The sequence below is a fragment of the Archocentrus centrarchus genome, chromosome 23 (genome assembly GCF_007364275.1).
Source record: "Archocentrus centrarchus isolate MPI-CPG fArcCen1 chromosome 23, fArcCen1, whole genome shotgun sequence".
NCBI classification, from domain to species: Eukaryota; Metazoa; Chordata; class Actinopteri; order Cichliformes; family Cichlidae; genus Archocentrus; species Archocentrus centrarchus.
This window is the reverse complement of record NC_044368.1, coordinates 11,717,576-11,734,271: the sequence shown is the minus strand read 5'-3', so window position 1 is coordinate 11,734,271 and position 16,696 is coordinate 11,717,576. Positions and strand designations below refer to the sequence as shown.

General features: G+C 41.6%; 1 protein-coding gene across 2 annotated transcripts in view; it reads right to left on the bottom strand.

The window, feature by feature from the left end:
* plxna4 (plexin A4) overlaps positions 1-16,696 on the bottom strand; it is a 243,784-nt gene that overhangs the window by 31,018 nt on the left and 196,070 nt on the right. For both annotated transcript variants that reach the window (XM_030720671.1, XM_030720670.1), the window contains exons 23-26: positions 11,891-11,957; positions 9,822-9,968; positions 7,352-7,511; positions 2,365-2,468 (exon numbers count right to left, since the gene is read on the bottom strand). In XM_030720671.1, the coding sequence (XP_030576531.1) occupies positions 2,365-2,468; positions 7,352-7,511; positions 9,822-9,968; positions 11,891-11,957 (478 nt within the window). The remainder of the gene's footprint in view (positions 1-2,364; positions 2,469-7,351; positions 7,512-9,821; positions 9,969-11,890; positions 11,958-16,696) is intronic.

The window sequence follows — 16,696 nt, the reverse complement described above, 5'->3', positions numbered from 1 at the left end:
AATGTGCAGTCTGAATGCCTCTTTTCTACATAAAATGACTACCCAGGCTTCAGGCTAAGCCAGGGTTAATTGAAGTGATCTTTATCATCCTGTGGGTGGATGCGACCAGGGGGGGCTTTAGGCCATGAATGTGTGTGTGGTGTGAGAGCCGGGGCGTTATTAAGATTGCGTCGTTAGTTCACCCTTTCCCTCAGTCTGCTCCTTATGCATAATATGTTTATATCATTGTCAGTAGGAGGCCCACGGGGCAGATCTCCTCCCTGATCAATGCTCTTATATGTTGGACCCATATGAAATGAGCAAAGCGCAGTGGAACATAATAGAATGTGAAAAAGAAGGAGTGGCATTTGGGGAAATAACATTTGGGGAATAAAGGCAGAAAACAGAGCACACTTTCCTGAAAGAGAGGAGGCGGAGAGAAATGTCTCATTATGGGACTGAAAGATCAGATATGGAAAATGCCATTTTTTTTCTTTTTTTCCCCTTTTTTGCTTGTAGCTGCTAAGCAAAAAAAAGAAAAAAAGAAAAAAAGATGTATTCCTGAACAAGAAGTTTTCACTTAGCTTGTAAAGCAAACTGTCACAGTATAACAGAGTGCTGGAGGAGTTTGGCTCGTGGCAGATCAAAGCAGATTAGCGTAATGAAGGATGGCACATGATTCTATTCAGTGTGTCTGGTTGACCATATTAGGTTCAGATTAGACAAACAATACTGATTTAAAATGTCTGAAGAAAATGGCCAGATATAGTAGCACATCTGGGTTCTTTTGGATAGCATCAATCAATAGAGTGTATCAATGGATTTGATTAGTGAAGCAACAAGAGGTCCTTCACCAAATCAAGCCACATCATTTCAAAGAAATGAAGTCAGTAATGGAAGAGTGAAAATGTTAAGGACAGGACTGCAGATGCCCTTGACTGAAGCCTGAATGTGTTTGCGATGTCCCCTCCCTTTCTAGCTCTTTGTTTAGCCTCACAATTTCACAGAGGATGGCATGTTTTTTCTTTTTTTTTTTCCCCTCTCGGTCTGTCAAGGATAAGGTGCCCTTATTCCCCAGCTTGAAAAAATGAATTAACTTCTGTCTTCATTATCTTATCTCTGATTTGAATCAGCTCCCTAATCCATTCCACCCACGCTTCATACTCTCAGCCTGTTGACACTCGCTGCTGCTGACATTTAATTTAGGCACCACACAAACTGCACTTGGAGGGCACAGTCGCTACTTGCTTAACTGCTTGAATTATTAACACTTTATTGACAGTACAGGAATGTTTCCCCATCTGAACTCCTTCCATGTGGCTGGATGGACAATTATGACTTATGTACATAGATTGATGTATTAATGAGTGACACACCTTTGTATTTTGTGCATTTGTCTTCATTTGACTGTCTCTGACCAGTGATGCCTGTCTACGCCAACATTAATCAAATTCAAAAACAAGATGACCCCAGAGGCAACACACCTGAAGCCCACTCCACACAGGGGATTACTCCTAAGTGTCACTGTGTTGTTGGTAAGTTGCTTCCCTCATCTCGTTGCCTGGCAGATAACACGTGGTGTATCAGGGGTGTTATCTGTCAAGTACTTGCTAGAAAAGTGCAATAAATGAACTCTGCATTATGTAATCAGCTTAAGAGGAAAAGGGGAAGATGAGCTGAGAAAGGAACTGCAGATATTGAGAAAATATGTAGTAAAGAAAAGAGTGGCAGGTGACCAGCATAGTTCATCAGGTCAGGAAAGGATGCAGGAGCATGTTTGGTGTTTTTGCGTTTACAGGGTTGTGCAGCGTGAATTTGTCCAAGAGGGTGAAGTGTCTGAGAGAAGTGACTTCAACTGTCACATGTGCCATTGTGCGCCATTGTGCATTAAAGCTGCACAGGAACACCTACTGCACTCACCACATTTGGCACCATGCAATTTTGTGCTTTCCCCCAAAAAGATATTTAAGTTAAGGAACCCTGTTTTTACACACTGTGGAGAAGCAGCATGCATCACTAACCCACAAGTGCATGTGGTAAGAAGGTGATGGGACAATTAAAAGCAGCACTTCTATAAACAAAGATGTGATTTTTTTTTTAAATGTATTTACAGTACTTAATTTTTTTGCACCTTGTCATGTGAATTTCTGTAATCTATTAATTACAAGCCTCAAATACAGGATGCCAAGTTTCTCGTCTTTTTGCACACCTTTCTCTGTGGGATCTGCTGTAAAACTTTTTGATTTTTAAATTTATTTCACACCTGTACCATGGACAAACACTAAGGAAGGAAACATTCTTAACTGGTAAATTATTGCGACAAAACAATGAGTTCAGTGCAGGTTATAACTGTCTGCACTTTTCTATACACCATCAAAAGCGTACCTGATAATGGGACAGCATGTTCAGTCTCTTCCAGTCCCCTTCAATCTTTGTGGTGATGTCCTCATCCTGCAGGATCATGCGCTGTCCTCGACCCTGACGCCACTCTGCAATAAAAAATTGATATAATTTTTAAAAAAGTAAAAAATATTTCAAATAATATGAGCCGTATTCACGCTCTTATAGAAATCTGAGAGACCAGGTGCAGAAATAATCTTTCAGGACAGACAAAAATGTGAAACACTTATTATACAAATACTTGCTATTGAGAAGAAGATAGAAGACCTCCCCTTTCAGCATGTATTACATCCCGTTCTGAGTTTATTCTTTCACTCTCTGGAGTTTTTATCTTTATACCCCTTCCTACTTCTACTCTTCTCTTCACATAAGAGCATACAGCTGCTGGTCATAAAATTAGAATATCATGAAAAAGTTGATTTATTTCAGTGATTCCATTCAAATGTAAAACTTGTAATTATATTCATTCATTACACACAGACTGATATATTTCAAATGTTTGTTTATTTTAATTTTGATGATTATAACTGACAACTAAAACCCCAAATTCAGTATCTCAGAAAATTAGAATATTGTGAAAAGGTTCAATATTGAAGACACCTGGTGCGACACTCTAATTAGCTAATTAACTCAAAACACCTACAAAGGCCTTTAAATGGTCTCTCAGTTTAGTTCTGCAGGCTACACAATCATGGGGAAGACTGCTGACTTGACAATTGTTCAAAAGATAACCATTGACACCTCGCACAAGGAGGGCAAGACACAAAAGGTCATTGCTAAAGAGGCTGGCTGTTCACAGAGCTCTGTGTCCAAGCACATTAATAGAGAAATGTAGGGAAGGAAAAGATGTGGTAGAAAAAAGTGTACAAGCAATAGGGATAACTGCACCCTGGAGAGGATTGTGGAACAAAACCCATTCAAAAATGTGGGGGAGATTCACAAAGAGTGGACTGCAGCTGGAGTCAGTGCTTCAAGAACCACCACGCACAGACGTGTGCAGACATGGGTTTCAGCTGTGTCCTTGTGTCGAGCCACTCTTGAACAAGAGATGATGTCAAAAGCGTCTCGCCTGGGCTAAAGACAAAAAGGACTGGACTGCTGCTGAGTGCTCCAAAGTTATGTTCTCTGATCAAAGTAAATTTTGCATTTCCTTTGGAAATCAAGGTCCCAGAGTCTGGAAGACGAGAGGAGAGGCACAGAATCCACGTTGCTTGAGGTCCAGTGTAAAGTTTCCACAGTCAGTGATGGTTTGGGGTGCCATGTCATCTGCTGGTGTTGGTCCACTGTGTTTTCTGAGCTCCAAGGTCAACGCAGCCATCTACCAGGAAGTTTTAGAGCACTTCATGCTTCCTGCTGCTGACCAACTTTATGGAGATGCAGATTTCATTTTCCAACAGGACTTGGCACCTGCACACAGTGCCAAAGCTACCAGTACCTGCTTTAAGGACCATGGTATCCCTGTTCTTAAGTGACCAGCAAACCCTCCTGTCCTTAACCCCCTAGAAAATCTATGGGCAATTGTGAAGAGGAAGATGCAATATGCCAGACCCAACAACTCAGAAGAGCTGAAGACCACTATCAGAGCAACCTGGGCTCTCATAACACCTGAGCAGTGCCACAGACTGATCGACTCCATGCCACGCCGCATTACTGCAGTAATCCAGGCAAAAGGAGCCCAACTAAGTATTGAGTGCTTTACATGCTCATAATTTTAAGTTGGTCATCATTTCTTAAAATCTTTTTTTTGTATTGGTCTTAAGTAATATTCAAATTTTCTGAGATACTGAATTTGGGGTTTTCATTAGTTGTCAGTTATAATCATCAAAATTAAAAGAAATAAACATTTGAAATATCAGTCTGTATGTAATGAATGAATATAATATATAAGTTTCACTTTTTAAATGGAATTACTGAAATAAATCAACTTTTTCATAATATTCTAATTTTATGGCTAGCACCTGTATATCCCAAATTACACAACAGCCAGACTGACTGTCCTTGAGGACTCCACAGTGGCAAAACAGAAGATGCTTAACAGAGAAGTCTGAATGTGATGCTTTCAGGCCTCCCCAAACCCAGTTTGTGCACTGGCTGTTTTTCTGTGTAGCAATCTGACTCTCTATGGGCTAAAAAGTTAGTTTCTAACTCTGGCTTAAATTTGCAATTCTTAGTTGAATACATGAACAATCAGAAACCAGAAGAAAACTTTTTTTTTTTTTTTTTTTAAATAAGATTGCCAAATGTATTTCCTCATCATTATTTTGATCTGTTCTTTGTTTTTTCCAGAACAATCAATTAATATTGTCTAACAAGACTGAGTAGAATCAAAGGGAGCAAAAAGAGTCGGGGTAAAAGAGTGAAAACAGGCAGAACTTTTCTCTCTACAGCACTAGTCTTCATGTTTTCCTCTCTGAAGGTACTACTGGTCCCTGGGCTTCCTTGGTCAAACTTCCATCTTCATTTCTAAGCCTCCTGTTGCCAAGCTGCACTTTCCGTGTTGTTCAGAATTTACAACGAGGCAGACTGGGCTCCACAACAACAATTCAGAGACACAAAATTGCAAAAAATTGTGCAATAGCAATACCCAGAGTCTGCTGACCATATAATTTCAATGCTTTTCAACAAGCAACTTGCAAAGCGTGTCTTACAACAACTAGGAAAGGCTTTTACATGACCTTACACCCAAATTACATCTACATTACATGTACAGCAGGCCTTCTACATCTGTGCAACCTCACTACAAAGCAAAGCAAAAGCTTTGATAGAAACATCTCAAAATACCCCAGCAACATTATCATAAGTGAAAAAGGAAAGCCATCTTGAAAACAAACAGGCAGATAATTTCTCTGTTCTTTTTGCAGACATCATGGGCTTTATGAATATGTTATTGTGCCTGCACTACTTGCTGAGCTTCCCACTTTTGTTGGCCACTGTCATCTCCTATTCTGATCGCAAACAGAGAAACAAAGCAGCAATCACTGTGGTGTATGGTGAGGCCTGTCTTTGGAGGATTGACCAGAATTGTGTTAGCGACTGAAAAATCAGTGGGAAATACTGTACAGATTCTCCTGTTGTTTGTCTGTACAGTTCATCTTCCTATAAAGATGTAAATGAGCGCCTGTCTCCAGGCAAGGCTCAATAGATGAACGAGGAACAAAAAGCACTGCAGGAAGAAATAAAGCATAAACTTGGTGTAAAATCAAAATAAACTGAAAGCACTTGTATTCCCAAATCCAGTAGTCTCTAAGCAGTAACATGAGAAGACTTGGTGTGTGTGGACTGAGTCGAGTCGGGGCGGGGAGGGGGCTGAAGGTGACTGTTGTCATCACAAAGAAGCACAACACAGGTTTGCTACTGGCAGCATCCACACAATGACACAAAGACACACAGGGCCTACTTCTTTGTTCCAAGACCCTATCTTCATTTGTGCTCTACAGAGGACTGCAGCACGGAGCAGTGGAATTAAAAACAATACTCCAGGAGAACAACAATCCTGGCCAGTCTATCTCAAGACAGGCCTGCCAAAATCCTATTATCCTTATCAACAACTGCAATCAGTGTGGGTGTGTGTCAGAAATTATGAAAGCTACTGGTATCACCTGTGCGTGTAGAACAGTCCTTTAAAAGTTAGGAAATAAAGTGAAATAGAAGTCTTGCTTCAGTTGCAGAATTATCATCGATGTTAATAGTGCAATACCAAGAAATCCTAATTATGACTTGCAAAAAAAAAAAAAAAACAACCCTACAGGCGTGAACAGATACGTCAAACATGTGTTCTCAGTCTACTAATGGACTCGTGATTAAGAGAGAACTTACTTCTAATCTGTGCAGCAAGTGGGGTGCAAAATGTTTAGACAGCGCTGAAAAAATATCCAGATTGCTCTATACACATGTTCTCTTCTGCTTGCATTTATTCATTCGCCCCTTTATGTTCACAATCGCACACACACACACACCGAGCAAGTGACCAGCTAACTCCAATTCCCTCTTGTAATAAAACAATAATAGAACAACACGTCCTGCCCAAATGGGGCCATAAAACAATTTCATCCAGGAGTGTTGTCAAAAGGCTAAACTAATCTTTTCACTTAGCTGTCTCAGACAGATTCCCTACGGTATATTCCTAGATCTGAGGTTGGTTATAAATATGCTATTACGGACACACAACAGGGGTTTGGAAAATCCATCTGGCAAAATTAAACCATAAAAAGCAACAGTCCACAGTGAAGAGACAGCCTGTAGGTATTTGGCAGGACAACAATCATGGATAACAATATTATGCTCACATGTTGTGGTGTGTGCATGTGTACTGTTAACCCATAAAGGTGTACCAGAACCCCTGAGCACTAGGATGTCTTGCCAAGAAGGTACATAATTGCAGCCCTTTCCCCTAACAGTGGCCCATTAAAGTAATTATTTGTATTAGGAGGGAAGGAATGAAGGAAAGACTCACAGAAGGAAAGAGAGAAGGAAGGAGAGAAAAGGAAAGAAATAAGGAAAGAGGGAAGGAAAGAAAGAAAGACACACAGAAGGATGGAAAAATGGAAGGAAAGAGACAGAAGGATGGAAACAATTAGAGAAAATGCACAGAAGGAAGGAAAGACACACGGAAACTGAGAAGGAAAGAAAGACAGAAGAAAAGGAAAGAAAGACAAACAGGAGGAAAGAAGGGAAGGGATTGCTGAGCATCTCAACTGATTAGCTGATCAATCATCTTACTCAGACGCTAGCTGACATGTGAGTCGATCGATGGGAAGTTTTGGGAGGAGAAAGACCAATCTCAGACATGTGAGCCATCACAGCCAGGAAGCCAAGTCCAAGTTGAGGTTACAAAGAAAGCAACTACTCTATATCTAAGATGACTTGTACTTGTCCCTTTTAAGAAAGGTGAAATTGTGAAATTATTTTAGAATTCTATTTCATTATTCATTTTTTTTCACATTAAACACATAAACGAGGCAAATATTCATACCCAGGTCCATATCGGAGGCTTTTAGGCGGTGTGAATGCGGGACATTCTTGTAGATGGCATCCAGTATCTTCTCCTTCACCTGGCTTATGGTGTCACAGTTTAGCACCTTAACCTGGATCTCTGGGCTCTTCTCATTTTCTGGATGTATGCAGTTCACCACCTGGAGGAGACATATGCACAAAACTGCCACAGTGAGGGGTCTAGGAAGGATCTGCAGGTTCAACTGTATCATAAGCTTTTATTTTACAGATGCAAAAAGGTTCTTTTGAAAAATATATTAAAACATTCATTTGGAGCAAGATTTTTTTTAAAAAGGTGCAAAAAGATGTAACGCTGTTGTCAGCTTTGCAGAAAATAGATTTGTGTGTTTTATGTTAATAATGTTGATTGGTACTCAGTGGAAATGCAATAATTCTGTGCTTGCCAAAGGGTCTGTGAGAGAAATTCAGGAAAAGAAAATATTCACTATGGAAACTGCTCTTTTCTCAGAGCTTGAGAGTAATTTGCTACCTGAACTGATGAGCACTAAAGCAGCTAATTATAATAATATTATCATATTCATCAGCTCTTACAGTACTGCCTTCGGGTGTTGGTGGCAATACCCGAATTACAAGATGAGTGCAAATACATGTTAAAGGAGTGAGAGAATAAATGCCTATATATATATATATATATATATATATATATATATATTGATTACAGCATGCATTTGCTGTGGCATTGTTTCGATAAGATTCTGCAATGTCACAAAATTTATTTCCATCCAGTGTTGCATTAATTTTTCACCAAGGTCTTGCAGTGATGATGGCAGATTCTGACCACTGTTGAAAGCCTTCTCCAACACATCCCAAAGATTCTCAATGGGGTTGAGGTCTGGACTCTGTGGTGGCCAATCCATTTGTGAAAATGATGTCTCATGCTCCCAGAACCACTTTTTCACAGTTCGAGCCCAATGAATCCTGGCATTGTCATCTTGGAATATGCCCATGCCACCAGGGAAGAAAAAATCCATTGATGGAATAACCTGGTCATTCAGTATATTCAGGTAGTCACCTGACCTCATTCTTTGAGCACATAATGTTGCTGAACCTAGACCTGACCAACTGCAGCAACCCCAGATCATAGCACTGCCCCCACAGGCTTGTACAGTAGGCACTAGGCATGATGGGTGCATCACTTCACCTGCATCTCTTCTTATCCTGATGCGCCCATCACTCTGGAAGAAGGTAAATCTGGACTCATCAGAACACAAGACCTTCTTCCATTGCTCCAGAGTCCAATCTTTATGCTCCCAAGCAAATCGAAGCCTTTTTTTCAGGTTAGCCTCACTGGTTAGTGGTTTCTTAAGGCTACACAGCTGTTCAGTCCCAATCCCTTGAGTTCCCTTTGCACTGTGCGTGTGGAAATGCTCTTACTTTCACTATTAAACATAGCCCTGAGTGCTACTGTTGTTTTTCTTTGATTTGATTTCACCAAATGTTTAAGTGATCGCCGATCACGATCATTCAGGATTTTTTTCTGGCCCCATTTCTTCCTCGAAGAGGATGGGTCTCCACTATCCTTCCAGTTTTTAATAATGCGTTGGACAGTTCTTAACCCAATTTTATTAGTTTCTGCAATCTCCTTAGATTTTTTCTCTGCTTGATCCATGCCAATGATTTGACCCTTCTCAACCAGACTGACATCTTTTCCATGACCACGCGATATGTCTTTCGACATGGTTGTTTAAGAAATGAGAAGCAACTCATTGCACCAGTTGGAGTTAAATAACCCATTGCCAGCTGAAAGATAATCGTCCATGCAGTAATTATCCAATAGGAGGCTCATACCTATTTGCTTAGTTAAATCCAGGTGGCGATTTTTTTTTTGGCCAGGCAGTGTGTGTGTATATTACACAAAATTCAAGATTTGTTTTAAAAAAGCTATATCTATTGATCATTTCTAGAAATTTTGGTGTATCCAAGGCTTTATTTTTTTCTTTCTTCACAGTCCACCATGAAATGAAGACCAGAGTATGTAAATGTGCACTCCCAGAATGCCGAGTACAAACTGATTTGACACTAGAAAAGAAAGGCAGAAACACTAAACAATGTCCAAGTTTCCCCTGAAACAAGCACAGTCACAGTGGAGAGAGGATAACAGACAGATCTGGGCAGTAAATCAGAGATTCCATAAGGAGTGAGTTTCATCGTCTGTGCGCTTGTTGCAGACACGTACACAAACACAGTCTATTTCCTTCCTCCTCATCCCAAAGCCCTGCTCTTTTGCTTGACAGCTCTGGTCTCAACAGGAAGTGAGGTCGCCACTCCCGTGCCCCCTTCATGTCAAGCGTAACGACGACAACTTTGTGTCCCGTTGCGCATCTCATGACCGACCACCCATGACCACCCTTTTACTCTCCTCTTGTCCCCGTAAGCATATTAAGTGTCCCCTGTGAGCCCTTGGACCTGCGGGCAGGTGAACCCCTTACCAGCGTCTTGTAGTCAATCTGTTGTCTGATGAGCTTGTCTTCACTGAGCGAGTAGCGTGCCTCTCCCGTGATGGAGTCAATGGGGCCTTTTTCCATCTGCTGCTTGATGGCACAGAAGAGGGAGAAAAGAGGCTCGCCTGCACACTCCTGTAAAGAGATTTGACGTAAGAAGGAAGTTTGAATGGAATAAAGGAATTCTGAAGCCTTTTTCTGGACTCAGCTCACTGATGGCAAAGTTTAATTTTGTCAGAGAAAATATATGTTTAAAATGTTAAAGATGCTTTTCATAACTGGTTTACTTGCAGTGTTGCTGAGGAAGACTTATAAACGTCATGTCCCCAATATTATTGTTCCTTGTTTACCTAAGTTAAAAAAAAAACACTCCTGTTTATCAAAAAGAAGAGACTGGCCATTTATCATTGTTTATATTTATCTCCTCCAGCTGCAGTAAAGTGATCACTACGAAGATGGGGGAGAAAAACAGGATGATTGTGACATTTTCTAGACTCTAAGGTGGAGAAGAGTTGCGGTTTTTGCTTTTAGTGAATAGTGGTGTCCTATGAAGTAAAAAGTACACCTTCTCAGTGGTGCATCAACATGTCAGTATGCTTTCTAGATTAACAAAAAAACAAAAAACAAAAAAAAAACAGGACAACAAGTATTGATGACTCTTCGGTGTTCTTGCAGGGAGGCTGTCTTTTGAATATTATGAAAACATTTTCCAAATGAAAGCCCTGAGTACACAAAATATGCAGGATGTATGCTGTATTTAATGCACATTCATAGGCTATTTGTACTATTCCTGCACTCAACTGTGTCCAAGATAAACATCTTGGTTTAACAGACTCAAAAATGCATGCAGAACTAATGGATATCTGTCATAAATACATGCGTTTGTTATGTTCATATATGCATAAGTTTGGAAAACAAAACAACCAGTAAAGATAGTTCAGCTGTCCAATATTGTCAAAATTAGGAACACTGTTTCTCAAAAATATGAGCAGGTTAAATCATATTTCTCCCATATTAGCTTCTCCTCACAAAAATCTCAAATTAAATGTATCAATATATCATCTTTACCATCATATTTTTTACAGCACCATATCCTTGTGGGACATTGTGTCCTCTGTAGTGGACACAAAAAAAGTTAAACTGAAAGATACTTTTTCCGTCTGTTCTCTGGAGAGTATGTTCCCAATAGAGCACTTTACTCCAGAGTGCAGGCTTACTTGTGGTGCCCAAAGTTTGAAAAAGTAGAATGGAAGGAAGGCAGACTCCTCTACTGTGGAACCAGCTTCCATTTTGGGTTCAGGAGGCAGAAAACCTTTTTATTTTTAAGATTAGACTATATCTCTCCTTCTTTAAAGCTTAGATTTAGTTAGGTGACCCTGAACCATCCCTTTGTCATGCTGCAGTAGGCTCAGGCTGCTAGGGGACCTCATATAATGCACTGAGCACTTCACCTTCGCTCCGTGGTTTTTACTGTCCATGTATTAAGATACCGCTCGTACATGTCATCTGCGTTTTGTCTTCTTGTTCCAGTAGTTTGTGCTTTGTCCTGTTTTATCATCTCACAAGGGGTTTCTTTTCTTTCTCCCCAACTCAACTGGTTATGGCATATAGTTCAAGTGCCTTCCCTATTTGAGACATCATAAATGAAGCCAAAATAAATTGAATGGTGCAGGGATACAATGGTTAGCACAATAAAATGGTTATGGTGTCCTTTCTGTGAGGAGTTTGCGTTTCTGTGCCTGTGTGGGCTTTCTCTGGGCACTCCGGCTTCCTTCCACTCCAAAGTTGTGGATGTTAAGTTAACTGGTGATTCTAAATTAGCTGTAGGTGTGGATATGAGCGTGAAGGGTTGTTTGTCTCTTTGTGTTAGCCCTGTGTTGGAGTTGTGACCTGTCCAGTGTATCTCTCACCCCATGTCAGCTGGGATAGGCTCCAAGCAAATCTGAACTGAATGGTTAGGACAATGGATGAATGAGTGGATGGAGTATAGGGAGCTTGGAGAAAGCTGATGATGATTATATCACGATGGGTTATGAGGAAGAAAACTAAAGAGTTACCTTCAGAAATTTGTAAAGGAGGAATGTAAACCAATTGGTCAGCATTTTCTCCGCAACAGACTCAGTCCTGCAAACAGAGACAAAGCACATAATGAACATATGATCCCTGTGCTCTTATTACATCATAAATATTGAACACCATTGTCAAATATTCAGTTTAAAATGATGGCTGCTGCTAATGAATACGCCTTGGCTACACAAACATAATTGCAAAGCCATGTATTGGGAGAGCCTTTGCACATGCTATATGATGGCCTTTCAGACAATCTTTCGGCTTGCTTTTATGCTCAGGCACGCCAAGGGCAGCTTGTCTACAGCGGCAGGGATTTTAATATGAGGCAAAGCAATTAAAAGCCTTTATTTGATCCCAGTGGATTGATGTCGTTAGGGGCTGGAGCGGCTCTGTAATAACACTGGCCTCATTATCAAGCGCTCCCTTGCCTATTCACTGGACTAACACTCGATCCGTGCACAATAGAAAGTGAATGAATACATCTCCCTCCCTTTCTCTGCCTGGCATCCATGCTCCGCTGGTGTGGCAAAATGGTGTGCATCTCTTTTTGTGTGTATGTGCTGACCTGGGCCAGCAGAGTGAGTGATCCCATGTGAATGGCTAATATGCATACATAATAACAACAGCGGTGGCAAAGAGAAAAGCAGGACAGGCAACGATCGAATATCTTTTGACAGCAACCTTCTTGGCCAGCAGCAGGGGTGTGTGGGTAATCTGTCAGAACACCTCAGACACACACCCACACACCCCTGCCTCCATTCTCAATGAGCAACTACCATAGGCATCAATATTTCAGGATTAGTGTCCATTGTGCCCGCTTGTGTGTGTGTAGATTTTGTCCCTAGTGTTTCGACTGCCACCTGCAGCCCTCCCACCCCTCACCATTCAGACAGCCTCTTAAAGGGACTTCACACTGAGCTGTGAGGGGGGGCATGATGTCTGCTGTGCCAGCGGGCTGGTCTGGTACCCCCTGTCAACACTGGCACAACACCTGGGGGGGATTAACTTCCTGCCTCTCACTGTGCCCGCACTTTTATTTTGCCGCCCTTCCTCCGTCCACAGATCCAAGGGTCAACAAGGTCACTTTTCATCTTTTCTTTCATGTGTCCTTACTCTCTTTCTCCCTCCCTCTGGCTGCCATATTCTGGATCCTCTAATCATACACGCTTCCAAATCCTCTCCATTTCCACAAATGTAGCCCATCTATCAAAGGGATGAAAGGAGCATGGAGAAAGGAGGAGGTGCATTGGCAAGGAAGGAGTGAGGGAGCACTGAACAAGGCAAATGAAGAAAAGAACTAAAATAAATGGCTTGGCTGAGTTTGCCCCCCCCCCCCTCTTTTTTTTTCCTGAACTTCCTTTTTCTTACTCATCTCCAATGAAAGCTGTCTTTTTGTGTGTGCCTGTGCGTCTGGACAAGTGCAAGGCTGTTTTAAGGCTAGTGTGCAAAAAAGCACAAATTAATCCCACTGCGTATGTGTTCAGAAATTATCATGTGTGCTGACTAGTGTTTATTGCATGTGTCTGTGCATGCGTCTGGCAGTGGGTGGTAACCCTGCAGTGCTAAGAAGTCTTGGCACAGCCACGCTGTTTCGCTTATGCTCATTCTCACTCATAGCGCACTCTGTGGGGAACAAGGATAAAAATGGCAGTGTGACGGAGATGTTTGAACATCTAACATTAGCGTTCGGGTTTTATAACTTTCAAACAATACTCTCCAAACCTCTCCTCGGCTCAGATTCAAAACACAGCGCAACCTATGTTTGGGTTAATGCAATGAAATGTGCCGTGGCATGCTGGCATGGTCGGGCTTGTCTACTTGGCAGACAGACAGTGGGACAGTGAGCATCGAGAATGATCTAGAGCAGTGGGGAGCTGGCAATATTTAGTTCCCATTGATTACCGAGGTAGGATAGATGGAAATCCATGCCTCGTCATGTATTTAGCATTTTGGTTGGCCACAGTAACATGTATTTTCGTGTCTGTGTGGTCACTGTGAATCATGAATGAATATGCAGCCAATAAAGTTATGAAGAGCCTCACGTAAACTTTAATTAAATCAAATAGCTTTTTTCAATTTGCTGATGCACAGTTTGTTCGTGCTTGAGAATAAAACACTGCTCCTCCAGAATAATAGAGTTACAACAACATTAACAAGTCCTTGCTCCGTCTAACAAACAGTTTCTCACATTTTAGAAGCTGGAACCAGACAGTATTTAGCAATTTTAAATTAAAGCAATTTCATATTGAGTTGGTAAAAATTACAAAATATATTGTGACAATCGACAAAATATAATTGTACGACACCTATGTGTTTGTCTGAATATCAAATTCAACTCAAGGTGTCTCTCTTGCATTAAGGGCCAGATGTAATAGCATTTTGTTCGATTTTAGTCATATGCTAAAGCAGCACAGCTTGAAACCATTTCCATTTGTCACTATGGCTCTGGGTGGGTGAGGGAGATTGGTCATCATAAGTGTCAAACTGCCTTGCAGTGATGGCTAGCTGCTGACACGGACTTGTTGATGTATGTGCACCAACATTTACTGCATCTATTGCTCATACACAAACAGACAGAAAGATTATCCTTATACAAGGGGGCCTTTAGACCTGTGTGATGGCAGGGTGTCTGTGCTGAAGCCAAAGCAATATTGTGATTAACACATGAACATATTGGGTTTATCATCTTTTGACCAAAAATCAAAACTGCTATTTTGACGCATTGACTGCCGCCAAACAAAACTTAAGGCTACAGAAAGGCTGTTTAACTCTACATGATAAGGGATGCTGGTGTGGGGAGGTAAGTGAGAGATGGAGGAATGAAGCAAAGAGAGGAGTTAAAGGAGGAGAATGCAGCAAGGAATGCGACAGATGGTTGTGGAAGGCTCTCATTAGTTAGCTTGCCTGGTGGTTGTGCTTCAGCACAGGTTGAGATGGGACAGATGGAAGGATGTGTGTTCGTGTGTGGAGAGGGAGAGAGAGAGAGAGAGGAAAAAGACACATATACACACATAGAGATTTCTTGGAAGAGGAGGCAGTGGGTAGCCGTGCTCAGATGCTGTGCCAGCGACACCCTGCTCACGCACTTTAAGCATTGATTTAGCAATCAAGAAAACAGGGGTGGGGGGGTGGAAGAGCTGGGAATATAGATTGAGGGAGTGAGTATAGGAGAGCAAGGGAGTGATAAAGATAGTGACGATGTTACACAAGGGACACAAGCTTCAAGCTTCAGAACTGAAGACAAACAGGAGAGAGAAAGAGAGCAGTGTAGAGTGAGAAGACAGAGTCAGGTAGTGAGGGGGGGAATTAAACTCAAAATGGGAGGGGGGGTGGGGGTGGGGTTGCTACTTCCTAGCTCCATTTTCACAGCCCCCTGCCTATATATCTGGGCTATTTTCATTTGCTATCCAGGGGCCCACCAGTCAGCCCACACTACAGGGTGGCAGAGCTTGCTCAAACTGCCTTATCACATCTGAAATGCATGCTGGGTTGTTGGACGGCTAATAAGTGCAACTGTGGAGGAAGAATGAGATGAGGACAGTCTGATCAGTGCCCATCACACTCATGTGTATGGCAAATAGGGATTCAAACTGGGTGTGGATGTACTGCAAACATGTACTCTTTCCCCACTGCTGGTTGAATGTAATAGCATTGTCTCCGGGTTTTCCTTCTGCCTTGTCACCAAGGGGGAAGAGAAGGAATGTTTGCAGAACTTCTTGTGACTACTTCCTTGAGAATTTACTTTAATCAGAAATTCATTTTTGAATCAAATTCTCACACGAGATAAATCATTATCTGCATGGATAGCTCACAGAAGGCTCTGATGACGCATAAACTACGTGATCAAAGAGCTGCTCTCATGACTCACCTGCGTGCCTTAAAGTCATCAGCTTTCCTCGCTAGGTGACACAGCTTTAAGTATCTGCATTGTCCTTGACCACCTCTCCCTGCCTCTGCTGTACGCGCCATCTCTTATGCTGTATCTACTGCCAGGATCAGCAGTTACTCCATTGTTTAGTAGCTGCACCATATTCGGTGAGCTCTGGCTGCAGTTAATCATGCTTCCAGCCCAGACGGTAATAATTTCTCTCTGCATCACCAAGCAGAGCCTAAACAGGCTTTCATAAGGTGAATATGCCCACTGTCTTCTGGACGGTACGGTGAACAGCATTAATTTCAGTGCTGTCTGCATATCGTTGCTGTGTTTATGCATTTGTCTTCGTTGGCAGAGAGTGATTGAGGGTGTTTTTAGGCAGAAAAAGAATTAGAATTTGAATTGAAATGAGATGGACAGCTTAATTTATGATACGCCAGTCAAATTATCTGGGGATGCCAAGACTTGGCTGACAACCCCCAAGTAAAAACAACATTTCATAAGATGTGTGTATACTGTAAGTATCAATGAGCGTGCACACACTACTCACGTACAGCTGTGAGGAAGCTGGTTCACTCAAGGAACCATAATCATCACATTTACCAAACACCATAGGCAGGAAGCATAATCGCACACAGTGCTGTGTTCAAGTGCGTGCCATTAAGGCTTCGACTGCAAATCCAAGGGAGGATTGTGATTGTGCCAGAGTGCAAGCTTTTCCCTCTCACTTTCTCCCTTTTTCATAAATTAGTATTTCTTTCCTCTTCAGCTATTTGAAATTGGATTCACTGCTAATTAATTATAATTATTTTGCTAATGATGTGCATGGTAATACACTCTGGTGTTCCTGAGACAGAGCCAGCAGTTCAAGGTCACAGGAGTTAATCCAAACATGTCAGGGGACATATCCAGTCCTTCA